Here is a 27,873-nt window from a genome sequence, read left to right as displayed (position 1 = left end):
ATACCTATAGCTGACAGTTTTCAACACGAGTACAGGATGATGATTGATGAGGGAATCGATACATGCCCCTGTCTTTGTCGACAGTGAATCAACTCATGACGCGATCCATTTGACATTGCTGCCCCTGGTAATTTCACGCGGCTTATTTGGAGTCGGTAAATCAGGACCGAGAGGGACGGTCCATCCCAGGACCTCCCCTATAGTCCGTTACCATGACAACAGCCATGGATGGGGGGCGGGGGGGGGGCATGCGGAGCTTAGACAGGTGTTGCTGGGGTTTGCGCATCACTCGTGAGATCGTTTGGCAGGATGGGAGCTGCGAGAACACCTACGCAATCCCACCATAGTTTCCCATGTATTCTGCAATTTTCCTTTTCGAAATACGGAATTTAATTTGCACTGGAAATCTATCGACCGCCGCAATGGTGCACCACTCGGGGTCTATCCAGTCCTTCAAGCAGCAAAAAGGTTGGTGGCAAATCTGTTCTGTTACTTGCGCGTCGCTAAATATTTATTTTGAATTGACTGATGACTTTTTTCTCTTGTTAAATAGTTTGGAAATTGTGATCTGGAATGAGCGCACTCAGAGTCTTAACTGTGACGCAGAGTTGGTGGTCTTGCGGTCTACTCTCCTGGGCTGGAAGGAGTCTATTTCTGAACCTTAGACTTATGCGCTTTGATAATATAATCAGTACTGTATATTACATTGTATTGCCTAAGACATTATTGTATAGTAGGCTACATTGCCCTAAGATCCAACTGTAGCCTGTTAGATTTACTGTCAGTAAATCCTGTCTTAAATATTTACCTCTATTATGAATTATTCAAATTCCATAACATTACATGAAATTTAAATCACATTTTCGCGGTATAGTGAAATGTAGTTTAGTTAATTTTGCCTAGAGGAAAAAAAGGCTGAAATGTCTTCATAATGTAGGCAAGTGTCCAGACAAGTGAGCAAAGGATGTCTCAGTAACATCTCCTTCTCAGCATCACGAACTTGCAGTGATGTGAACTGCACTCCCAGATATGTCCGTTTGCATTAGCTTACAGTGTCCTGCTTTATAATTCATAGTAGTACAGACAGTAATAAAATTAGATTGTGTCTGGATAATGTTCTCTGAGGAAAGACACCCGAACGTCCAGAGTCAGGTTAGAATTCCCTGTAAAATTGTTAACTGCCATGTAAAATAGTATGTGGTAAAGGTTAAGTGGTTTCTCTATGTGTCCCAGAGGTGTGAGGGAATAGCTCCACTCTGGCTTTTTGACTGTGAAAATAATTGAATGATTCTAGGAGAGGCAGTTGGAGTTTCTGTCATGCCATCAATCAGAAAACAAGTCCCCACCCTGCAATTTATTGAGGTTCATCTTGGTGTCCATTTGGCATCCCGCAATGTTTTTGTCTGGCAATAACTAACATAGAAAATGTTATTGTGCAATGAAACACAGGTCTTGGTCTAGAGTTGTATATCTCCAACACACATTTTTTCTGTTTTCACCTTTGCTTGTTGATGTCCCTTCTTTTTAAGGCTGTTTTCCTGCACACAAACCTCTATCAAACTAAAGTTAGATTCATGCCACTTTCTGCTCCTGCACAGTACATTAGATGCAAATTTAATCACTTCTGCACGCGCCATATTCCATGCTTTCTCAGAAACATAATATACACAGTAAATATTTATCAAGTCACCAATCAGCATCTTCCATTTCAGCCAGATTTCATTGCTGGGCAGTATTGATTTTAGAGCCTAAGGAGGGCTCTTTATAGAACATTAGTGCTACTTTAATGCTCTCTGTTAATTATTCATGTGCCAGCTGTCTAAATTCAGAAAAAATGTGGAGGGAAGTTTTTGTTATCGTGCTGATATACTCATAAACTGTGCATAATGACCTCTGTGGGTTTGGAGGATGAGAGGGTTTATCCCCTGGCTTGTGATGAGAGGATGCTGAGCCGAGCTGGGAGGGAGGGATGAGAGCAACTTGAAATCTTGATCGCATGACCAAGGTATGACCTGCTCAAGAGGCTGTTTGATCAGCTGTAGCAGACGTGGCAATGTTGGGTTTTTATGCAATTTAAGTATCAAAACAAACGGGTGGAATTTAACAGCAAAAAAAATGCATAAAAAACAACAGAAAGCAGAATATGGGCATCAACAGACAGGCTGTCTGTTAATGTCCATGACCTACATGCGCTATATGGGCTGCGCCATGCATCCATACAGGGTCGGGCATGGGCTTGTTTGCAGTTTGACCTTCTTCTTAGAGGAATGCTTGATCATTTAACTACACTTTGTTTTTTAATATATTCTGGATTGTATTCCATGCAGCAATTATTTCTTTCCATACTTTTATTTTGGAGAGAATACTAGCATGTAATACCAGATATACCTGATACAGCCCTACAAAGAGCTGTGATACTACTATTACTACTAATAACTTAACAAAGTCACATGGTGCTGTAAAGTAGAATGAACAAAACAAAACAAACCATTAGCAAATCCTGCATGTCTGGCTTCATCAAGGCCTGAACAACAGGAACAAAATGGCACAAGACTAACTGTATTTTTTATCAAGACAATAAAAATTCATATAAAAATATTACTGGAGGCTTGAGGGTCCACTCAACATTTCAGTGACTGCCAAGTCCCCCATTAAACTGAAGCCAAAAGGGCGTCTGCTGGCTCATAAAGGCCCGCTCAGCAAAATTCGGAAACCATATTGGACTTCTTCAAACTAAATCAATTTAGAAATTAGTTTTTAGTTGTGCCATAAAAGAATATACAGAGTTTGCTAATCCTTTTGAGCACCATCTAGAGTTCAAAAGAGCTTTGTCTAGAGACCTAAGATGCTCCTGTACGTCGGGAGTGAAAGCTGGGGCCATTTGTTGCTTTAAAGGAAATCAATAAAATCTTACAATTGATTGTAAAATCGACTGGAAGCCAATATAAGGTGCTGAAAGTGGAGTTATGTGATTCTCTTAAGAGTTACACTTAAAAGCCTTGCTGCAGAGCTGGAGACAAGAACAAGCTTTACAGGCAAGAAGAGGCAAGAATACAGAAAATTGCAAAAGTCAATATGGGATTAAATATGCAGTGAATTAAGGCGCAAATAGCTTTCTCCAACTCAGGAAGGAATAGTAATGACTTCATTTTAGAGATACTAAATTGGTAGAGACAAGAAGACAGCTATTTATGGGCCTCATTAAATTTCGCATAACCAGCTTGACAGATTTCATGTTGCCAATATTTTTGTGAATTTTAAATGTTCAGTTTGGTGGACGAATCATAACAACCTTAGATTGTCTTGAAGAAAGTTGTTAATGTTGTTGACACATCAAACACAGCTAAACAATATTCAAGAGTATCAAAACTAAAATGTAATCTGGTTTTACAGACAAATACTTCAATCTATGGTGGAGCTTTGTTCTTGCCTCAACTCGCATTATTGTGCACTCTGGAAAGCAGCAATACAGTCCACTTCTATTATAGTTTATGAAGAATCAATAGTGTTTATCAGGCAATATCCTGCTCATCTTTCTAATGGAAATAATTAGGGTGTCATTGACCAGAACAACAAAGAAAAAAAAACAAAGAAAATAAACTTAAATTAAAAATAGCCTAGAAGCGAGAAACACAAAGCAGAACACATAAAAGACAAGGTTTGAAACAAAACAATGATTTAGCGTTTGACATTGTCTTGTCTTTGTGTGTGTGTTCATGTTGAAAAGATGCCTAAACCTTTGGTTGCACAATCATAAGCAGGCCACCTGTCCTCTTATGCAAGCAGACAGATGGTTTTATAGATATAGACATCAATTTGGAGACAGATTTGGGGAGAGCACTGAGTATTACAAATAGTATATAATGTCAGGTAGACAAATAGTTAGAAAATAGTTTAGAAAATGTCCAAACAAACTGGGTTCTTTGTTCGCAGTGTATAGACTGGCAGTGATCAGCGTTTAAGATCTCACAGTCTTTAAATAGTGAGTAGAAGTCCTTTTGTTGCTAGGTTATAATGAAAAATACAGGCAGCAGTCCTGCTGGTTCCCAGAGTTATTTTGGTTTACAATTTAATCACATCTACAAACCACACAGCTCTTGGTGACTGGGTCACATGGCACAGCTAAAATGTCCTCCTCTGAACTTGATATTTGAAATTGTGCACTGAAGAGGGTATGATTGATTGACATTGACTGATAAGTTGTGAACACATGGACAGAGGCTTTGCAGAAAATCCTGTGACGTAGTAGAAATCACAAGCAATCAGGGGGCATAAGAAGATCGTGTGGCGTAAAAGGAACGGGGAGATATAGAGATTGAGAGAGAGGGGGGGGGGGAGGAAGATGTTTAATCTGCTCAAATGATGCAACATGCTGTTGTGCCAGGATTGTATAATAGGATCCTGAACCCTATAAATCGTGGTAAAAAGTGCCATCTGCTCTGAGGTGTGTTGACGGTCAGGCTGCTCGGCTGGGCTGCATGTGATAGACAGATGACACCAGCCAGCAATGTCTTCTCACTGTGGACTAAATGATTACTTACTTTAGTTTGTTTTCAGTCTTTATAAGTTTATAATTACACATAATCTAGTTTCAAGTCAATAAGCCAATTTATGAGAAATTAACTAGCCTATATGTCATTGCAGTCACCTAAATCAATAGTTTGTATAGCTAAGTCAATAATCTAATATGTCTACAGTAAGTCAAATTACAGTAGTTCAATCACCATAAGGAATGAATGACAGGCACTACTCATTTGTATTTGATTGGATACATCACTGCTGTTGAAGTGAATCATTACTGTTGAAGGCCAGTGCCTAATGTTTTCACAGGATAACTCAATTGCACATCAAACTGGCAATCAAGGGCATTTATTTATCTCCCAAAACATTCTACAACTCTCTCTCTCCATGGCGTATTTTAGAAAATACTTGATTCTCCCTTGTTCAAAATAAAAAATCAAATCACCTTTAATTTTATCCATCCTTGTATTTAAAGGTACAGACCTGAAGTTACAGTATTAGTGTTGCAATAGGTATGATAACGATACTGGGATGGTTAGACCCTGAAGTACCAGGACTTGGTGAAGACCTCAGATACCACCAACAAGTTCTGCTGTTATTTAATGATGCTGAAATTCTATTTATCATTCTATCCATTACAACCAAACCTAATTAGATTGGAGAATGGAATTAGAATGTTAGAGGAACACAGAAAGTGTTTCAACTTTCAACATTTTGTACAATCATTTCTTTTCACGATTTCACACACGTAAATTAGCGCTGCCAAGATGTTCAGTATCTGGAAAACCACTCATACAATGCTTGTACTTGGTCAGCAAAGCACATTATTGGTGCACCTCTAGTACTTACCACCCACCATTAGATATGAGTTGAATATTCAATGGCTCCTAATGATACCATTCTAAACACCCTCTGTGAACTCAGCGGCGTCTATGTTTTCTTTGATATGGTGCCAGGCGGAGGATGAAACACACACTAATTGCTTAGAGAACATTTCTGTAGGAGAGGCTCCGGGCCTCGCCTCTGTCCTGCCTCCGCGTGATAAGTTTATAAAGGCGCCACAGCAGTTTTTTGGACCTGGTTCTGTGTGAGTGAGTGTGTGTGTGTGTTTTCTTTTTTTTTTTTTTGTCTTTTGCCTGCTCTTTATAGCAGGTCTACCCTGAAATGCACTCTGTAAGGGAAGGCAATAACAACGTCTGTGTCCCATAAAAAGCTCCTGATGCAGAATGTTCCTCAGTTGAAAGCTGTGATGCTGAAAGGGCCATGGGCTGAACACAGATGAATAATTGAAGGTATGGAATGAGGAAACATGGAGGCATGATGGGAAACAGCCCACTGACCTGAATTATCTGGTTGTTACTTTGTGCAGCATCCTCCACAGTACAGACATTGTAGATTCTGCTCTGGTCTTTGACAGTGACTGTGGGGAAATGTGTCTGAAGAGAAAAGTAACGTTTTGATTTTACACCTTTTGGACTGTTACACCTGATATAGTTTGATGGTTTGATTTTACAGCATTGTTTTAGCTTCCCCTGCTATCTGTCATTCTGTATTTGTTCATAAAATCCTCACTGTTTGAGCCAATGAATCTCAGTGTGAAGCTCTGTTCTTCGTTCTTCCCACATGAGATGCATTTCAAAACCAGCCAGTCTTCAGCTGGCTCAGAGGAGACTGCGCTGCAATCACACACACACACACACTGTGTCGGCAATTTGCTTTTTATGACAGAAATAAACAAGAGTAGCATAACTAACTGTCTGATAAACAAGACATCCAAATCTTATTCTGCTTTTTATACTCATCACAAACAAACATTTGTACACAGTTACAATGGAATACGCACAGTGTCATGCCCACACACTTGCACGCACCAAAAAAAATCCTTTTAATCTCACATCACAAGACCGTTACGAGCAAGCTGCACAGGAGAGATCCAAATCCTGGATCACGACCTTCCCTGAAGCTTGGCCAGCCGCCCTTCTGATGAGCTCGAGTGGGTGTTTGCAAGCGTGCACATGGGATTGTTGTCAAGGGCCTCTGTCATGCTGATGTGTAGAAAATTTGGAGGTGTTTTTCCCCACATCACCACACAGCAGTCTCCTCACTCCCTGGGCTTCTTGCTCTGTTAATTCTCCCCTCTCTTTTCACCTTGTTCTTCCACTCTGTATTGGACTCACACTCAGTGGCAACCCACAGACTCTCATACCAACTCTGACACGCACACACAGACAGACAGACACACACACACACACACACACACACTCATACGCGGGATTAACTTTCTCCTGATAAACCAGTTTTAGCCAGCCAGCCATGCAGCCCACAGTGAGATTAAACACAGGATTTCACATTAGATGAACCCTTTATATATTTATATAGACTTACACAATGCGCCGTCTTGTAATGTAATGCACAACTGGCCTGACAGTGTGAGAGAGTTCAGAGAGACTGCCTGCATGTGGAAATAATACAGCAAAACATGCGGAACAAGGCAGCGATTGTCAGATAACCATCATTACATCCGTAATTGCCACAGAGGCTGAGAGATTTGACAACCAGTGGGTTTTTTCAGATACATGTAGAATTTCCATGGAAGCCGTTTCACACAGGGCCATCCCAGTCCAATTTGTGGGACTATTTTAAACTTTGGGAGTCATTTGGGATCACCAAGCCATGCCCCTATAGGCCCATTAGTTTGCTGTGCTCTGATGTATCATCCCAGACATGTTGAGCCTTGTTGTCTGTTGGGGTTGTTCTAGATTACCTAGTCCAGTAAATGCACCTTTTGGTAATATGTTTGTGGTTAATGCACAAGAGCCATCCCCTATGTATCGATCACCATAATGGAGAGAAGGTGGGCATTGTCCTCTAACTGAACAGTTTTATTAAATAAAAATGCATTTACTGCTCAGGCCAATCCACAGAGACGGTGAAATTATGGCACTCAGTCTTCTGGCTTCATGACTGGAGGCTCATACTTCACGCTGATTTACCAGCTAGTCATAAAGCACATTGCTGCTGCTTCTGTTGTGGGGAGAAACAAACCTTACAGATTACTGGACCATGAAAAATCTGGTTTCTGAAATGTCAAAGCAAAGTAATTGGCACAATATGACTCTGCACAATAATGCTTCACAATTGCTCAACATTGATTTGAAAGATTGAATTTGAATTCAACTGATTGAATTATGGAAAGCAATGAGGAGGAACTGAATGCTTATGTACACTGCAGAAGTAATTAGGGCGCTGGGAAGCCAAGCTTTGTTATTAGTCTGAAGACAAATTAACTCACAGACAGGGCAAATGGTTTTATTCAAAATTATGTTGGGGTTTGCAGTGGTGTCATATTTTGTGCCAAGTGATCATACTTAAAAATCTGTCTCTTGAGTAGAGCGAATTTCAGCTGCACGCTCTTGTTTTAATGCAGATTAAAGTTCCTGCGATTTTCACTTTCTCAATTATTCATTATATAGCTTTTAGCTGGAGCTCGCCAGTTTCATTCATTTCATATCTGTGGAGCTGCACAGGAAATAAACAGCATGATTAGTGGTTCCCCTGGGTCCACAAGCTTACATCTTTAAATGGCTCCCTTTCTCACCCAACAGCGCCGGGAAATCCCAGTGAGATCAATGTCATGAGACAGATATGAGTTATTGCACTGCGTACAGCGCGGGCCCCCAGGATACAAAGAGTGAATTATCAATGCAGCTGAACGTTTCGGGAAGGTCGCTGAGAGAATTCCTCACTGGAGGTGAAAGGGAGTCACGTTCCCTGGGTTGTGTGAGAGACCCATTTGAAAGTGAGCGATATTCTAGAGGCGTGAGCAGCGGGCGCACTGGTGTGAAGGTCAGGTATAAGGATGCACTCCCACCACTGGCCATCCATTACCATCATTAGCTTCTGAATTTCTCTTTGCAATTCATAATTTCTGTGTCATTCCCCCTGAATAATTCATTCAACAACCTTTAAAGCCCCGCTATCGCCATATCGCCATATCTCTTAATGCTAAACTAACCTTGAAAATTACCTCTCTACTGAAATTAATTAAACAATGAGAAAAGCCTACGAGAAAGCTATGTAACCGTAGAAACCATTGTTGCAATTGCACGCATCTTTTTTTAGATCCGTTGCAGAACTGCCAAGCATATGGTGTTTAGTTTTGGTAGTCGCCATCACTCTGCTTGGCTCGAGGTAGTGAGCTGTGTGATTTGATGGAAGGGGGTGTGCTGGTGATTTTAATGCACTCCTGTGTGAAGTGCAGACATCATTACCACGGTGGCAGAAACCCTCGATGGGATGGACCGATGAATGATTGAAGTGATTTCTCCCTCCCTCCCTACCTCTTCTCCACTCTTTCCCTTGATTTCATTTCATGCATCAGGTCTATTTTAAAGTATATTATTTTTCTCGCTTTTTGTTTTTGCTTCTTTTTTTCCCCGTCGCTTTCTGGAGTTTTGTTGTCTCTTTTGCAGTTTTTGTAATCTAATTCAGTTGCATTTTTATTTGTCAGCTTGACAGTTGTTTGGTTTTTTGGAGGGTTTTAAGATGAAATAAGATAAGATCAGACTTTATTGGTCCCTGTGGGGAAACTGAGTCCTTGCTGCTGCAAAAGTAATAGGATTCAGCAGGGAAAGGGAAATAGAATATAAACACACAACTAGAATATTCAAATAAGCAATACAATTGTAGAAAAAATGAAACAATAAAACAATAAAACAATAAAAGCAGTAAAGTGGAATGAACTGAAAACTGAACTGAAAAACAGAAAAGAAAAGAAAAACAGCTTGACAAACATGCATTTTTGAATTGGTTTTGAAAAGGTTTTCTCAACACATAGAGCAGCATGTCATCCTTCGATTAAAGTTAAAACCAGAATTGGAGTTACATGGTTATCACCTGACAGCAATGATATGCAGATATAAGTAGATATAAGTGAATATATAAGTATATATGAATATAAGTTTGTATAAACATATTTGCTCTATATGTAGAAATATGCATAAACACATTGTCATCTCTCCTGCTGAGTCTTTTATTTTCTCCTTTCTGTATTTTAGCATTTGTATGTGTCCAAATAAACAAACTCCAGCTCTAAACCCTCCCATGGGCCTCTCTCCCTCTTCCCACCCCTCTGTCCTGCAGGCATGCACACCAGCATCAGCGAGATCCTGAAGGAGAAGAGCCTGAAGCCGTCCCGCCGCAGCCTGCCCTGCCTGGCCCAGAGCCAGACTCATCCGCTCAACCTCAACCACTTCCTGTCTGTGCCTCTGACCCCCGAGCCCAAACCGGAAGCCGAGGTCCTGACCCAGAGCATCAGCACCTCCTGCAGCATCCTCCCCCCAAGGACAGGTCAGTCAGTCCACCTGTTCACTGTCCCACCTGGCTGTTCTTTCAGTGTCTTCTCAAGCAGATGGGTGAATTAGAAATGCTTCAGTCATGATAGAATAGCTGCACCAATTGTTTGCATTAGCGATATGGTTTGGATTTAAAAGGTTGCCTTGCAGGTCGCCATACATCTTAGTTACAGATTAATAAATTACAGACCACAGGTAAGTAGGGATAGGGATGGGACAATATTGAAATTTAATATATCGCAATACGAAAATGTGACAGTATGTATTATGGGGCAGAAAAATTAATCTTGATATTAGTTCCATTTTATTCTGCAGTTTTATTCTAGTAATCACAAATGAGACAGCTTAACCATCACAATTTCACAAGCTCTACATCCAAATTATATTATTTGCGCTTTGTAATGACATTTTTAAATTGTTGTTTACATTCTAGCAAGCCAATGCCATCGCTAGAAAGATCTGTGGCTCAGACATAAACATAATTCTACACAGTCATTGCTTTTATTTATTACATCGTATTGTGGTTGTATTGAATCGTGAGCCCCATATCGCGTATTGAATTGTATCATGAGATAAGCATATCCTTCCATCTCTACAGTAAGTGTTGTATGTAATGTATTAATTGTTATTGGTTAATCTGCTGCCATCATGCTTAACACTGTCTGTATGGTCTATTTCATATTCTCCTCATAGTGTGCACTGATTGTATTTCATTGTGCTCAATAGGAATAGAGTCCCATTACTACACAAAATCTCATAGCGGTGGTGACATTTTAGGCTTGCACATAATATTGATTGAACAGATTGTATTAATGCTTCGGGGGATTTAGAAAGCATTGTGTAAAATCGCAGCTGTCTAGTGCTCTCTCAGAGAGAGTGAGAGAGGGCCTGGGAAAACGCTGCTGCTAGGAAAGCAACACGCCACACTATGGATTGGTAAAATGGCAGCGGCTGTGAGAGAAGGGGGAATTATTCAGTTTTACTCGTATCTTCAGCAGAAGGCCATTCAGAGGCCGTCCACATTGAGATTCAAATTAGCATGACGGGAAAGTCTCTAAGCACGATCCCTCAGTGTGAATTCAGACGGCTTTACAACCTATCCATAATAGCTGGATTATTTTTAATAGAACATACTGCCAATACTCCTGAATAATTTTTCAGCCAAGTTAACACTTTTATCTCCCAAGCCAATACATCCCATGACTGTATTGGCTTTCAGTGTGGAGGAAGTTCATATTGATGTCTCTGAGGAAGACGTATCATTGACATTGGAATCAATTTCCCACTAAGACTTCAGGGCATGTTATGGACGTCAATAGTGTATTTACTCTTGATGTCACCTTTATATATGTGATCATTTTTACACCATTCATTCTGAGGATATTTAAGTTGTGAGTGAAAGAAGTGAAGTTGGTGGATAACGCTTATACTCTTGTACTCTATTACTCTAATGACAATAATACCAAGCAGCTGGGTCGTCTCTCACTATTCTCCAGGGATATACTAGCTAAAGATTACGACACTACTCTAGTCTTGATCCCAAAACCTTCAGAGGATAAGAGAGTTCTCCTCTGCAATCCCTCTGGATTAGGGAGAATGATGCTGATTAAAAAATGCCTTAAGAACTGATGATGTTGCTTTAAAACTCATCTTTTGTTCCCAGGACACTGTTAGAGGAGAGTTGCTTAAAACACAGTGATTATGTATTGATACCGAGAAAAGTAGAGCACATAAAAAAATGGAGAATTGTTGTTCGCTGGGGAATGTCATGTAAATTCAGTTACTCTATGAAGTTGTTAAATCTGGATCTTGGTGTGAAAGAAGTGTTGAGAAAATTGATTTAATTTTTCACTCCACCTTGAATGCAACATCAACATGACAAAAGGGCTTTGTATTTTGTCCTCTATAAAAATAAATTCCATATACGGTATATATAATTCTAATAATTAAAATTGTTGGAAGAGTCATTGTTGGTGTTATTAGTCTAGATTTGTTTCTTTTGGAAATATGGCTCCACTCCAGGAATGTAAGAAGATCCGGCTTAAGTCACATATGTTGAGCTGTGCTGGTGGTTGAGTAGACCAGCACACTTGACTGGAAAAATGATCCAAGCATAGTTTGTGCTGTACTGTCATACACCTCTCTATATACGATGTATGAGGTTTGACTGTACCTCTGTAGCCCAATACGGACCTTGCGCCTTGCAACCGAGCCTTGTGATTACAATGCATTTAGTTTGAGATTTAGACTACGTCATGCTAAGCCACTCTGTTTTGCACTCAACATTGAAAAATGTTCCTGTTAAAGTCCTATAGACGTGTGCTGTACTTGTACATCAAGTTTCCACGCACATAATATAGAAATATAAGGCAATGCCACATAGTGTGCAGGCCACTGACAAGAAAGTGTGCTTCCATTTTTATTGGTAAGTTCTGAATCTATGAAACCACCACTTAGTCTTCCTGCACCAATGTCACCAAGGCAAATTCTTGTACATTATTCCACTTGGCAAGTAACGCAATTCTGATCCTAATAAGGTTTCAAAACATTCAGTGCCTGTAACACTTAGAAAGGGGTTTTTGCTACAGTCTGTTTTGTTTTCTTGCCCCACAGTATGGGTTTAATGAAGCTTCCTTTATTTTTTTATCAGTGTACATCTGTGGGATGTGTGAGGATTCAGGAACCCACATTCAAAGAACCTGGATTTTTTTTTAGCTCAGATCTAATTTAATTGTTGGCAATTGGATTAAGGAAAAGATTGACTTAAGCAGCAGAAGACTATATACAGATAGAATACTCTAGTAGAAATAGAATACTCTGTCTAGTTCCTTACTGATTCATTTACTACCTTTATTGATCATACTGTGTCTGTGCAGCTGAGGGTGGCAAGGATCACTATGTGGAGGAGTCGGAGGCGAGCACCTACGAGGCGAGGGCAGACGAGTCGTTTCTGATACAGAAGCCGGTCACCCGTGCTAAATTAGGGGCCCGCACAGATTCGCTTCAGGTACCACACTCCTAAAAATTCACATTCATTTACAAGAATGGTACAAATCTCTCACAATGTTACACTAGAGTTACTTTGACATTGAACCACTGACAGCCATCAAGCGTTAGCACAGTTTTTAACCTGCATCTAAAGATTCAGAGGTGAAACACTTGTCTCCACAGGGAAAGAATCCAGCTAATTCATCTGGGCTGCTTTTCCGAGATGGAAAGAAGCGGATTGACTACATCCTGGTTTACAAGAAGTCCAGTCCGCAGGTGGAGAAGAGATGCACCTTTGAGAAGAATCTGCGTGCTGAGGGCCTGATGCTGGAGAAGGAGGTAGGAGATGTCAAATCAAGATAAAATGGATGGGTTTACAAATCAGAGAATTACAGATTACATTACAGCTCTTGAGACTTTTGTTTGGTTTTAGAAGAGAGACGCTGACTTTAGTGTGTCAGTAGTCTCACACTCCTGTTATTCATTATTCAGTTTGTTGTAACTAGAATGTGTTTCTTTTCTACTTGAAAGCCTTCCTTGACAAACAATGACATAATGTTTGTGAAGATCCATGCTCCTTGGGATACACTTTGCAAATATGCAGAGCAGATGAACATCCGGATGCCATTCAGGTAACAGTTGTTGGAATAGTAGAATGAGCCTTTGGTGACACTGAAAAACGGGGGGATTACTGTTTTTTTCAATTTCTGGCTAATTCATTGGTTTTGATAACTTATTGTTGATTTTGTTTTTAGGAAAAAATGTTACTTCACGGACTGGAAGAGCAAAACCATGGGCAGGTAAGTCGATTAATGGTATGCGATTATTTCCCCCTCTCTTGCTCACCGGGGAGTGCTGAATGCTTGAGCTTCTCTAATGAAATTCATGAGCGGCACGGCTGCAAGGCTTCAGTCGTAATGTGAACCTTGGATGGTGTTTTAAGATGGAAGTCATCAGTCTCTTCAATGAGGTAGAAAGAGAGACAGTGTGAGTCAACTGTCATTGTGCGCTGTAACCCCAGAGCGAGTATTAATTAGTTCAGGATTAATCCAACCTCTTAAACCTATATAGTCTCTATATATACAAAATGTCGGATTAGACTTTTAAATTGAATGAGTCACCGTGAAGGAAAGTGTCAGCAATGCAAATAAGTAACAATAAGAGTGTGTAGAGTGCAAGGAAAGGTTTTGAAAGCCTACTGTCAAAAATGGCTAAAGCTTAGTCAATGCTGCAGTGCTCTATTTGATTTACCAGGGTAAATGTTTAGTAGATTTAGCAAGCAGTACAAAGCATATCAGTGCTCATTTAGTGTGCCTTTGTTGAAACTGTGGGAAATGCAGCCATTGTAATAACTGTTAAAAACTCATCTGATTAATGAAACTTCGCAAGCCTTTGGAAAGCGCACAATCCAGCATGTCAGGCTCATTCTTGAGAGCACAATAACTCACCCACATTTGACAGCGCTCTCCTATTAAATACATGGGTCCCATGTAATCTTTCACTCAAATAAATGGAGCTGCACAGGCCTATTTGCATACTGTTTTTAGAGAGATGCACTGGCGCTTTGATGTGATGTTGAACTGTTGTCCAAGCTCCGCCCAGGACTCCAGATTTGCACCTCTCATCTCACTGGAATGCAACTAGAAAGAGTCGTAGAACAAAGCAAACCGACTGAAAGAAAACTGTAGCAGCACAGTTTGCTTGGAAGACTGAAACATTAGGCGACATATTACTGTGTGTAGGTTAATTCCTTTAAAGGCTACTGAGTACTTCTATGATGAAATCTGTCAAAGATAGTGAAGAAGCCGACCTTGATATGGGAGATAAATATTGCAGGCTTATTTTGTCATTTCACTTTTCCTCGTCATGTTCATGTTCATGGCCGCACTCTCTCTCTCTCTCTCTCTCACACACACGCACGCACACGCACACACACACATACAATATCAAAGAATCACTTACATACCTGTCCAACTGACAATAAAACACTTTTAGAGCAGGCGTGAGGGTGATCTTAGTCATTTTGAAGAATGAGGACCATTATGTTTTCAGTGCCTCCTCAGTTTTCCACTGAGCTGCTGTGTTTAAAAGAAAAATCTACCCAAAAAGTAAATGGGCTTTATGTGTTTACTGATTGATTGTCACTGACTAAAGTTCCATCAAAGCTGAATAAATGGCCCATGTGCAGGTGGTTGACAGCTGATTTGATATCATCACGTTTTGTACCTGTCCCCTTCCCAACAACATTTACAAAGCTTTCTCTGGCACCAAGCTGGGCTTTTCTTAAATTCAGAGCATTGACAGAATTTTTCATTTATATTCATTTAATCCACATCAGAGCAACAGCCTCACAAAGTAATCAGATCCCACTCTGGCAGCTCTGGAAAGGTGCAGCAGGGTGTTCAGATATTTACATGAATGCTCAAATGGTATCAAGCTAACAGATTTATTTTTTAATTAGACATGTTCATTATTTATTTAATTTTAAATTAGATAAGTTCATTTAACATTAACAGTAGATAGATTTTGCTGCTCTTTGTAAAACTTTAACTGGGGAATCAATGTCTGCATTCTGATTTGGTCCTTAAATCATTCACAGGCCAGACAACATAACATGAGAAAAATGGAAGTTGCTTCTTTGTTATTATCATATAGATCAGTGACTCCCAGTTTGAAATCTTGTTTTTCTGGTCTAATTAATGAGCAATGTGAAAATGCAAAATTATAATCAGCAAGGCTACGCTAGTTGGTGTGTGTGTGTGTGTGTGTGTGTGTGTGTGTGTGTGTGTGTCTGTGTTTGTGTGTATGTGTGTGTGTGTCTGTGTATGTGTTTAGGGAAAAAAAGGTTAGGAACCATTGTTCCATATCAAAGAAAACAATCTTTGTGCTAATCTGTGCAATTAATCCTGTTCTGCTGCGTGTCGGTGCAGCAGGTTTCATCAGAGATGCCGTCAGATAAAGAGCTGGCTGCCCAGAAACCCCATGAAACTGGACAAAGAGGCCCTGCCCGACCTGGAGGAGACAGACTGCTACACAGCTCCCTTCAGCAGAGCACGCATGCATCAGTAAGGAACAAATATACACACACGTTCGCACACGCTTCCCACCCCACAAACCACAAACCACACACACACACAAACCACACACACGCACACAGTATCATATAATGGCAATAATCTCTCAGTGTCAATAGCGTTATCTGATATTTATCCTGGCTGGTGTCCCAAGTTTCCCTCTCATCTGTCACATCCTGTCACATCCCGGATTCTGGATGTGGACTTTAGAACCCAGGAGATGAAATTTGTGATATGAGATCTTGTATATTTTAGGGCTTTGAGCCAGAGCACAGAACACAGAATGATAAAGACAAGTTGATTACAAATAAGATATCGAAATGCAGCAGCAGATGCCTCTGAACTGATTACATTTCTCCACCATCCCTCCCTGCTTCTCATTTTCAAAGCTTTCTCTCTGATGAAAGGCGTCATCTAAATCTCATTTGTCAGTGAATCGTTTGCACTTTTCCTCTTCTTGTCAGCCTTTCGCGCTTTTAAAAAGTGATGACGCCAGAATGGACACCGTTCTCAGACACATTACACCATGACTGGAGTTTTAATGAACGTCCCTCCTTTATTGGCTCAACACTCATTAAGGGCCTTGACTGAATGATACTGACACATTATTACATGATGAAAAACTCTTGAGTGTGTTGTTATTCTCTCCCCAGCTTCACTATCAACAACAGACAGACCTTCTTCTCCAACTCCACCAGAAGCAGAATAGTCCACCATGTCCTGCAGCGCACCAAGTATGAGGACGGCAAATCAAAGATGGGTATGGCACTGTGCTGGATTTTCCTCTCCCTGGTCCTCACATACTAAACAATATTTCGAGCAGTAGGAGGCAGGAGACATCCATGCTTTTTTTATAAAAAATAATTTCTACATCATAACGCCCTATTTAGGACATTCTGTATTCGCTGAACAGGAAGCAGAGTCTACGTGCTTTAGTTATAAGCCAAACTAAATCGTTTTTAATTTCGATTCTGTCCACTATTTAATGACTTTATTCATTAGCAGCATTAGTGGAAATTACAGTGCCAAAGGAACAAAAGCTCAGCAAAACATTAACACACAATATTACTGTCTGTGTTGTTCTGTCTTTCTCTGTTCTAACTCTGTATTTGTCTTTTAACTGTTGTCATTTGTCTGTTGTGTCACTACTAAATCCATTAGAGGCACCAATGAGAGAGACTGAGAGCCGTGTTTAGATGTTTAGATGCAGTGACTTTGCTTTGTTGTTATTTTGACTTCAGAGAGGATAGTAGTGGTGGGAATTGTGGCCTAGTTGTGTTCCTGCCGGCTGATTAAAATGTGGGCTGCTGCTGAGCCGTTGGTATTGTCCAACTTGTGACTGATCCTTCCTCTCCTTCTGGCTGTTGTTTTTGGTACTGGCAGTTAGAGGCTTTCCCCTCCCCAAACTGTCCATCCCATCCCATTCTACTATCTTGTCTGTCTGCTGCTGACATGTTTTGCTGATTAAAGTTTGGCCTTGAAGGGCCGAACGGATTTCACATTAATATTTTAATACTGTTGACCGCTCGACTTTCCAACAAATAAGATCAGCTGTGCCAAAAGAGTGGCAAATCCTTTTCAAATCCTCCCCCTCCCTGCTCCTGTTCTCACTGTCTACTATTTCAGCCAGAGGATGACGTTGCAATGAATGCACTTATGTGCTGTGAAAAATAACATAACACCTCCTCTGTGTTTTCCTGTCATCACTGAATCAGGATGATAAGCATTGTTGCATGATTTTGTCTTGCGAGTCCTGCATCAGGCGAAATACGATATTGGCTGTAGGCCTATGCTGCCTTCCAGGGCTCCATGTATACTCCTATTATTAAGTTTGGGAGTCATAATTATAACATGCAATGCATTTAAATGCACTGGAGATATATAACAAGAAATCGGGCACTGTAACAAAACTGATTTGGTTTGTGGCTCTTTGTATTTTTGAAAGCAAGTTGTACTGAGCTATTTTGTGTTTAAAGTATGTACTTAAAGTTTCAATTAGTGTATCAGCTACTATATGGTGTTTTACATCACTGTTTGCTCCTAGCATGCTGTGCTATGCTAGATATGTAACTGGATACTGTGACATAGAAAACAATCTGAACTGCTAGCTGCAGCTTGTACCTCCTGGCTCTCGTTTAATCTCATGATGTAGCGGCAGTTGATCCTCTGCTGCCTTCCTGCACCCCTACTATATATACAGCATTTCTGTGTTGCAAGCATCTTTGCTGGTTACATCTCCTCCATTTTTCAACAGCTCCTCCACTTTGTTGTCTGTCTCTGCTTAATTATTATGGTCGCCATGACCGGATCTTGCTTGCCCAATCTGTGAGCTCCTGGGAAGGTGCGTATGTGTCTGTGTGGTGCTACTGGGAAGAGAACCAGGAGACTAGACTCTAGTGTTTGACTGGCAAAGCTTTTTGTCTGTCAGACTATCGTTTTACTATCCAGTAGCCAATTGGCACATACTGTATGTGTGAAGGGTTGAAAATCAGACACACTGAAGTAAGAGTAGGGAAGTCTTGTCTATGTCTGTTTTTGTGTTGTGTGTCTTCAGATTTTCCCCACTAACCGTCTGCTGCATTAATTCAGCATTCCATTCATTACTACTTCACACAGGTTTACCACTTTTAAGTAGAATGAGTGCAGCCTGCTGTAAATAATATTATAAACAGTTTATTCAGTTGACTGTGATTATGCCATATAATTAGACAGTAGTTTGCATATTCTGCATCAGTGCTGTTATAGACACCAAGCATTGATGGTCCAGCAAAAATGGAGAAGGAGATGAGTACAGGCAGCTAATTATAATTCTTATCAAAGGGTTTTAATACCATTAAACATGATTGCTAGGGCATCAAGCTCTGTTACATAATGCAGCAAATTATTATCACTGTAGAAGAGTGGGTTTAAATGACTGGACACTTCTGTCAATTATGGCTGTCACTGAATTTTGAACATGGTGTAAACAATCTGACTGTGCATATCACCCTTATGTTATTCTAGCTGTCATGTGTCCATCTTTTGCCATAAAGTATAATATGTTCTTTGTTCTAGGTATTAATCGTTTACTGGGCAATAGCACATATGAGGCTGCGTTTCCTCCGCATGAGGTGAGAAGATTTATTGGGTGCTGAAAAACTGCAGTGGTTTCACAAATTGCACACCATTACCGTTCCTCCTGCAATGTGGCTTGCCGTGCTCTTTGTCTTGTCAGGGTGGTTACAAGAGCCGACATCCTATTAAGACCCACGGTGCCCAAAACCACAGGCACCTGCTGTATGAGAGATGGGCCCGCTGGGGCATCTGGTACAAATACCAGCCTCTGGACCTCATCAGGTAATCCGCGTTTGCTCCGGTGACACCACACACACAGCAGCACATGTTGTGTTTTTAAACTTTATTTTTCCAGGGAACATTTGCACAGTCTTCTGCTGTTGGCCCGAGGTGGAAAATGTATTCAAATCCTTTACTTAAGTAAAAGTAGCAATACCATAATGGAAAAATACTTAATTAAAAGTAAAATTCTGCATTCAAAAGTTTCCAAGAGTTATCCAAGTAAAAGTGTATAAGTATTAGTTTAATGTTGTAGGTGGTCTAAGTGGTGTTAGGTCTAACTACTCCATATACTGTTGGGGAGTTTAAACTCTAAAAATGCAACATGTTTATGAGCTTATTGTATGTTTTGCATGTAAAACCTTATTCTAACCCTAACCCAAAAGTACAATATTCCCCTCTCAAATGTAGTGGAGTAAATGCATAAAGTCTCACAAAATGGAAATACTCAAGTAAAGTGCCAGTACTTCAAAATTGTACAGTACAGTATAACTACAGTACTTGAGTAAATATACTTAGTTACTTTCCACCTCTGCTGAGCAGCTTCACTGGAACAGTTGGGAATTAAATGCCTTGCTCCAGGGCACCTTGACAGTAGTGGTTTTGGGAGCGGAGGCAGTTATTTATTTCCCACCCAGGTTTTCAGCTGGTCCTGTTTTTCAACCGGATGACCTATTAGTCACAAGCCCTCCTCCCTAACCTTCAGTCTAACACCGCCATGCCACAGTACATTGTTTCCACCCACAAAACGTCAGTCTAAATGAACATAGCAAGGTTGGTTAAGGTCTAATTAAAAGTCAACACACCCTATCAGAGAACTGTTACCACTCCGTCTCCCCCACTCTTCTCCCTCCCAGGCGGTACTTTGGGGAGAAAATTGGTCTGTACTTCGCTTGGTTGGGCTGGTACACCGGCATGTTGATCCCTGCTGCACTGGTCGGCCTTTTTGTCTTCCTCTATGGTCTCTTCACCATGGACTCCAGCCAAGTCAGGTCAGCTCACACACCCTGCGCACGATACAAAGATACTCTGCTGGGTTGATACTAATGCAGATTATTCAAAATGATGTGGATGGTAATTTAATATGCATATATGCTCTTGATTGCTACTAACATTTCCTGACATTTCTTGGTTCCTTGCCTCATCAGTAAAGAGATTTGTGAAGCCAACACTACCATCATGTGTCCTATGTGTGAGGAAAACTGCAACCCATGGACACTGAGTGACAGTTGTGTCTATGCAAAGGTCAGTAAAGACTTGATATTCTCCCACAGCCACACACAGCATTACAGTATATTGTGGATTGTCACAATTTCCTGCCATTCATTTAACAAAAATGTACTGATTGAAGCAGTGAAGACTCTTCATTGTACTGAAATGAAACCAAAGTCATGAATCTGTTTAATCAGTAATGCCACTGTTACGTAATACAGTACACTTTGTTTCAGAACAGTCTCTTATGTGCCTGTGTTTCTAGGTGACCCATCTGTTTGACAATGGGGGTACTGTGTTCTTTGCTATCTTCATGGCTATTTGGGGTAGGTTCAGGCTGTTTTGTTTGTCCATTCTCCTAATGGTGTGGTTTTGACAATGCTTGCTGTGTTAAATCAATTGTGTGTGTGTGTGTGTGTGTGTGTGTGTGTGTGTGTGTGTGTGTGTGTGTGTGTGTGTGTGTGTGTGTGTGTGCTCAGCTTGAATACAGATCCTACACTGGAATTCAAATCTGTTTATCCAATAGTGTGTCATGCTTCCACTCTCCGCTGAACCCCAAACACATTAAGCTTTTCACCTGATAATTCAATACAGTAAACATTATGCAGTGCAAATAGAGGAGATCTCCACTTACACTAACACAATTGTCAGCTAATAAATCATAGTCAGGTTTCAGTGCGTGTCTGCACTTACGCTGCCAATTCTGTCTAGATGTAATTAGTGGTATAATTAAACAGTTCTCCAGGAGGGAGACGCTGCTGTCCAACTGTATCATTCTGCTGTCAGGGTTGCAGCAATGCACCATGGAGCTCATATACTGGAGTTATGGTTCCCAAACCTATGATATCTTTGTAATATAAGACTATAGGAGCGCACTGTGCAGTGTCTGGCCTAGATCCATCTATCTGCCAACCTGATAAATAATCACCTGTGCCCAGAGGGAAGCGTTGGCACATTGTGTTCTGTGTTTGGACTAAATGAGGGCCAAGGAGAGCCAGTGAGCCAAGGGAGGTCCAGTGAGCCTCAGTGACTTGGGTCTGGTGGCACACTGAATCCAGCATTAAGACTTTTGGCAGTGTGGAACAAAGTAGCAGTACTGCACCACTGAGTGCACTCCAGGCTTGCTTGTGTGTGTGTGTGTGTGTGTGTGTGTGTGTGTGTGTGTGTGTGTGTGTTTGTGTGTGTGCGCAAAACAGAGATGAAAAATTGGTTGGCCCATGGGACTGAATGTAGGCATCTGAAAAGGCTGCTTTTCTCTCTCTCTCTCTCTCTCTCTCTCTCTCTCTCTCTCTCTCTCTCTTTAAACAAAAGTGGGTCAAGCTATATTAAACTTCAACATCTTCAACAGCAGTCAAAGTTGCACTGACTGAGGATTCACACTCAGGTGCTTTTTAAAGCCGTAATTCCTTTGTGTGTCCCAAGTTCATCTTTCTTGCACACATCATTTTGTTTACCCTTAAATTTATGACTCATGAAAAGCAGGTTAAGACTTATGAGGTTAGGTTAAGATTTATGACACCTGAATCAGAGCTTTTTAACACCTACATGGCACATTTGTCAATACTGATCCAGTCCTTATGTCAGCTTTCATTAGATGTTCACACAGCCTTCTACTACAAAGTCTCTGGACCAATGTCATCTAGACAAATTCCTTAACATATTGTATCTGGTAAACAATTGTAATTATGATTCCAATTTTGACGCTTGTGTGCCATGTAGCCGTTATGAAGATCTAGTTCAGGTGTTATGAAGGTGTAATAAGGAGAGTATGAACATAATCTCTGGTGTTGTATAAAGCTTAAGCCAAAACAAAATATAAAACAAATGGAGCAATACCTCCCAGTCAGCTTGACCCTAACCCTAACCAACCTAAAGTGGTTTTGGCTTGAAACACTGCACAAGTAAAGCTTGTTTAGCCACTTTGCTGTAACTTAATACCACAAAACTAAGCCATCTGTAACCTGATGGCAGTAATCAGTATTCATTCATAAGGGGCCGTGCACATCACTGTAGCCAAATACTAGTTTCGCTCAGGATATCTGACCATGGCGTGGTGTTTGATTCAGTATATTGTCTCCTCAGGGAATCACCCGCTACAATCATATAAATATCAATCATGTTTCACACCAAAGTTGATCAATAATGCGATTGATTTCTGTCCTTATTCCATATCCCCCTTGCAGCCACAGTATTCCTGGAGTTCTGGAAAAGGAGGAGGGCAGAACTGACTTATGACTGGGATCTTATTGATTGGGAGGAGGAGGAGGTAAGTCAGCAGCATCCTTACACAGATTAGATATCGTTTGGTTACCTCATGTTTTTATCCTATACACATACAGTATGTCTTATTAATTTGACACTGCAAAGAAAAAAAAAAGTGTCTATTGATGTGTCAGTCAGACAGAGATATGGGGCAATAGTTCACACTGGAATTTATGCTATGAATCAGGAGGAGCTGCGGCCTCAGTTTGAAGCCAAGTACTCCAGGGTGGAGAGAGTGAACCCCATCTCTGGCAAGCCGGAGCCCTTCCAGCCCTTCACAGACAAGCTCAGCAGGCTCATGGTGTCTGTGTCCGGAATATTCTTCATGGTAAACCCTTTGATCTTTGAATAATCTGCCTGTCGGGATTCAGGCTCAGAGTGAGATCACAGCGTTCCTGTGTGCCACCTTAGGAATGCATTATGCGCCCACAGTGTGGCTTAACATCGCCCCCTGCTGGACATTGTTCTCTAATGTAAAACGTTGTCTTGAGAGGAGATAAGAGTAGTGGGTTTGCCCTTATTCTTACCGTGTTTATCATCTGCTTTTGAATGAGAAGCTTTTAGAGGCTTATTCTTTATCTGCATTATTAATTGATTCTTAGTCAGTAGGCTTTTCTTTTCATGCTGCACAGTTAGTCATTATGTGATAATTACCCAAAATAAAACTGTTACATTCTCAAACTGACAGCCTAAACCGAAATGTTCTATTCCTTAGAGGAGTATTTATATCCAAGAAAATAGAAATAAAACCCACTGGACTTAAACAGATTTTTAAGTCCAGTGGATTTTGTTTCTATTTTCTAAGTCCAGTGGATTTTGTATCTATTTTCTCGGATACCTTACTAACTGGATGACTGAAGTGAATCTACACAGACAAGAGGAGTATTTATTAGAGATGCAGGTTTGTTAAACTCATACATTATCCCCTCTTCTCCGCTTCCCTTTTTACCTCTCTATCGTCTTTGCATAGATTTCCCTTGTTTTGACAGCAGTGTTTGCTGTGGTGGTTTTCCGTCTCATCGCGATGGAGAAGTTTGCCTCGTTCGACTGGGAGTTTGTGAAGAAGAACTGGCAGTTTGCCACTTCTGGCACTGGTGTCTGCATCAACTTTATGATCATCATGTCTCTCAATGTGGTGGGTGTCTGGACAAGCATCATCTGGCACACTCGTATCCCATCCAACAAATGTTGCATGAAACATTTATTTAGAGCTTTGTTCCAAGAACTCTCATTTCGGCAGCCAAAAAGACATGTTTTTTCGCTGAGTTTCCTGTTTGATTATCTGTCTTGTTGTTATCATTACAATCGCCATCATTTTTCCTATGAAATTTCCTATGACTTATGAGTGCTATCATCTGCCTTGTCAGGTATATGAAAAGGTGGCCTATCTGCTGACCAATTTAGGTGAGCATTGCCCACATGCTGCATTTATTTACACATTCATTATCTCTTGCGTTCCAGATGGTTGGCAAGCATTTATTCTCTCCCTCTCCCACCCCACAACCCTCCTCCTCCCCCCAGAGCATCCACGGACGGAGTCAGAGTGGGAGAACAGCTTTGCTCTGAAGATGTTCCTGTTCCAGTTTGTAAATTTGAACAGTTCCACATTCTACATTGCTTTCTTTCTTGGAAGGTAGGCTGGATGCTATAAACTCTGCAGTTCCTGTTTACAGTGAATTTAATGAGGGATTTTGCAAATAAGTTTTGTTTCATCCTCCCTTGTCATGACATCTGCCAAGGCTCTCTCCTGACTCACTGTGTAGTTATTTTTGGACCTCACATTTTAGGATTTACACAACTACTTCCTTACCAAGAAAAGTAACCATGCTGTGGTTTATCTGACATAATTAGCTCCTTTTAAGTGTCCGCTTTTTTCCTGCTCAGTTTATTACTTTTTCTATAATTGAATTTCCCAGCTAATGTTGTCAATCTCAACTGTTCAGGTTTGCTGGCAGGCCTGGAAAATACAATAAACTCTTTAATCGATGGAGACTGGAGGAGGTGAGTGTAATTAGGTATCGCTATAAGCGGATGATTATTTCAAATTTAAAATATTACAGTCATTCATCATTTTAATGATTCGTCTGTAAATTACAGCACAATGTGAGCCAATAATCTCCTACATAATTAATGTGATTTTCAATAATAATAATCAAACAACACAGAATGGGATGAAATGTGTCCCTGGCTTTGCTCATGACTTTGAGTTGAGCATGAAATATGGATGTTACAGTTTTTCATTATTTATAATTTTTCCTCTCAGTGTCACCCGAGCGGCTGCTTGATTGATCTGTGCCTGCAAATGGGCGTCATCATGTTCTTCAAACAAATCTGGAACAACTTCATGGAGCTCGGTTATCCGTAAGTATTATTATTATCCGTATTGATTTAACTCTCTCAGAACAATTAGAGAAAACGTATTTAATGACAAATTCTGTAAATTCAAGTGAGTGACATTTTACAAACCTTGGGTAATTTCTGTATAGCTTTGTGTGGTACATGTCATTTTAGCTCATTACCATATGAAAAGGCTTTTCTTGTGCAGAAACACATCAAATCCTCTTCAGCGGGGCTTAGCTAGAGTTCCTGCAGTGCTCAGTGCATTGTCAAAAATAATTGCTTTGAGTTGACAGTTAGCTATTTGCTACATTTTCAGTTTGCTGCAGAATTGGTGGTCTCGCAGGAAAATAAAAAAAGGAGGCGGTGGAGGGCAAAATGTAGAGAATAAAGCTCAACTTCCACAGTGGGACAAAGACTGGAATCTGCAACCAATGAATGCCCATGGACTGGTGGACGAATACCTTGAAATGGGTAAATATTATGCTCCTTTGAAGTGTTATATTTGACCTTGCTTGAGGATAGGAATCAATGCAAATGTGGCTGTTGTTGAATCATTAGCGTTGTTTATGCCAGTGTTAAGACAGACATCCTCTGAAGTTTGGTTCCTTTCTCTCCAGTTCTCCAGTTTGGCTTCACCACCATCTTTGTAGCAGCGTTCCCGCTGGCTCCCCTCCTGGCGCTGCTCAACAACATCATTGAAATTCGCCTTGACGCCTACAAGTTTGTTACTCAGTGGAGGAGACCCATGCCGGCCCGGGCCACTGACATAGGTCAGCTTGAGCTCTGACTGCCCTCAGATTACCACAGTGTCTTTCACTAATTTTTGGATCGGAGCCACTTTTCCATCAGTAAATCGTTGTGGGAACCACACATTTTCCATTCCAGTTTAAGAGGGTGATATGTTCCCACAGCCCATATTTCTGCCCATATTTCTACCCTCCCTTCCCACGACCCACCTCCCCATGGATACCAACTCCACACTCCAACTACCATATAATCCATATAATATGTGACCAAATGCTTTTTGTGGTACATCACCCTCTAATTAAAGAAAAAAAACACCCTAAAACACTTGGAATTTGCTAGCAGGACATTTTTCAGTTGTAAACGTCAGGTTTTGGTGTCAGTCCCGCAGAATCAAAGATCACCATTTTGCACCAACGTTCAGCAATCATAAAGGGAGAAATGCATCGTAGAAGAGGAAGAGACACCAATTTCTCCACTGAGACGTAATAGAACAAAATGCAATGCAGCCATAAAACATTTTGAGTTTTGAGAAAGGGGTGCAGCCACATTCATAGACACACACCCCAACGTTCACAAACTAGTCAGCTAGCTGTATCTATGAAAACACAAACCCATGCTCCTTCTCTGGGGGAAATCACTAACTGAAGTGGGTACAACAAAAAATAAATTACAACACTTCAAAATGTCACAAAATCATTCCTGGAATGCATTGAAAATCATAAATTGATGATATCTAACAGCGAGTCTCCAAGGGTGGATTTTTCCTTGAAGTTGTCCATCATGGTCTTTCATCTGACACACCTTGTTAATCTTTGCCAGTAAGGGGCAAAGCCGCACAGAGCACCAAGTTACAATAATGGCATGCAAGTTTAGAAACCACCTCATGATATTGCAGTTTCATTGCCTCAGCTAACAGGATAATATATGGAACAGTGTTCATTTCCAGCCTCTCACCACTCTCTCTCTTGGTTTCCAGGTATCTGGCATGGGATTCTCGAAGGTATTGGCGTGCTGGCAGTCATCACCAATGCCTTTGTCATTGCCATCACCTCGGACTACATCCCCCGCTTTGTCTACGCCTTCAAATACGGCCCCTGTGTGGACAAGGGATACCGACATGAGAAGTATGTGAATATGCGTAGCAGAATGTTAAGAAATAAAACATTAAATGCGTCTGGCAGAGCGGCTTGTGTTCCCACCTGGTTTTCACAGCTCTTGTTTTCTCCCTCAGGTGTTTGCGAGGCTACATGAACAGCAGCCTCTCTGTGTTTGACATGGGCGAGCCGAAGAACGGCAGCCATGTGCAGTCCAGATACTGCAGGTACAGAGACTACAGAGCACCGCCCTGGAACAGCGTGCCGTATGACTTCACCCTGCAGTTCTGGCACGTCTTGGCTGCTAGGTTGGCCTTCATCATCGTCTTTGAGGTCTGTTGGCACTCTGCGTTTCTTTTTTTGTGCTTACCAGCAAGGCAAGCATCTACACCTAAATCTTCCTATATCTGCTGAAGTCGCTAAGTGACTATAGGTTTTTTAGTAGATTTGTATTATTTTTACTCACTTATTAATTTACATATCTTTGCTGTCAGGTGAAAACCTCGTAACTCCAATTTTTATGTTTTAAGTTCAATTGAAGGATTGCATGCTCCTCTATAGGTTGAGAAAATTCTATGAGCCTCGGGTTAATGAAGCACATTCAAAACCCACAGTTGTTTGTTTAATGACTGGCATACAGACCATGAACATAATGTTCTATAATGCAGCCCACACAGTGATTAGCTTTGCATGCTCAACATATGCAGGCAACTAAAATATGTTCTCTGGAAGGTAACTCACAAGAATGATGAATTGCTCCCTCAGCACCTGGTGTATGGGATCAAGTCCTTCATTGCATACCTGATTCCGGACATGCCAAAGGATCTGTGCGATCGTATGAGGCGGGAAAAGTATCTGATGCAAGAGATGATGTATGAAGCAGAACTGGAGCACCTGCAGAAGGAGAGAAAGAAGAACGGAAAGCGTTATCACCACGAGTGGCCTTAG

At 40.9% G+C, this 27,873-nt stretch overlaps 1 protein-coding gene across 1 annotated transcript; it reads left to right on the top strand.

Moving 5' to 3' along the window:
* Nucleotides 1-422: 422 nt before the first annotated feature.
* Nucleotides 423-27,873, top strand: ano3 (anoctamin 3). Its single transcript, XM_071896614.2, has 25 exons — nt 423-468; nt 9,664-9,870; nt 12,752-12,882; nt 13,047-13,202; nt 13,395-13,495; nt 13,619-13,663; nt 15,797-15,928; nt 16,591-16,697; nt 18,992-19,047; nt 19,152-19,273; nt 20,128-20,262; nt 20,419-20,515; nt 20,748-20,808; nt 22,666-22,748; nt 22,932-23,072; nt 23,715-23,879; nt 24,112-24,148; nt 24,266-24,377; nt 24,688-24,745; nt 25,008-25,105; nt 25,401-25,555; nt 25,702-25,854; nt 26,808-26,955; nt 27,063-27,258; nt 27,691-27,873. Exons 1-25 carry the CDS (start codon nt 423-425, stop codon nt 27,871-27,873), a joined length of 2,925 nt encoding a protein of 974 aa, XP_071752715.1.

Source organism: Centroberyx gerrardi, chromosome 4 (genome assembly GCF_048128805.1).
Source record: "Centroberyx gerrardi isolate f3 chromosome 4, fCenGer3.hap1.cur.20231027, whole genome shotgun sequence".
Lineage (NCBI taxonomy): Eukaryota > Metazoa > Chordata > Actinopteri > Beryciformes > Berycidae > Centroberyx > Centroberyx gerrardi.
Note: the sequence above shows the minus strand (reverse complement) of the source record. Positions and strands in the feature narration are given on the sequence as shown.

What these genes read in the sequence shown, in the direction of transcription:
- ano3 (XM_071896614.2), top strand. Translation starts at nt 423, where the DNA reads ATGGTGCACCACTCGGGGTCTATCCAGTCCTTCAAGCAGCAAAAAG. An exon ending in ACAGTTGTGTCTATGCAAAG is followed by an intron (nt 20,516 to 20,747) that starts GTCAGTAAAGAC and finishes CTGTGTTTCTAG; the next exon opens with GTGACCCATCTGTTTGACAA. An exon ending in GGACGAATACCTTGAAATGG is followed by an intron (nt 25,556 to 25,701) that starts GTAAATATTATG and finishes CTTTCTCTCCAG; the next exon opens with TTCTCCAGTTTGGCTTCACC.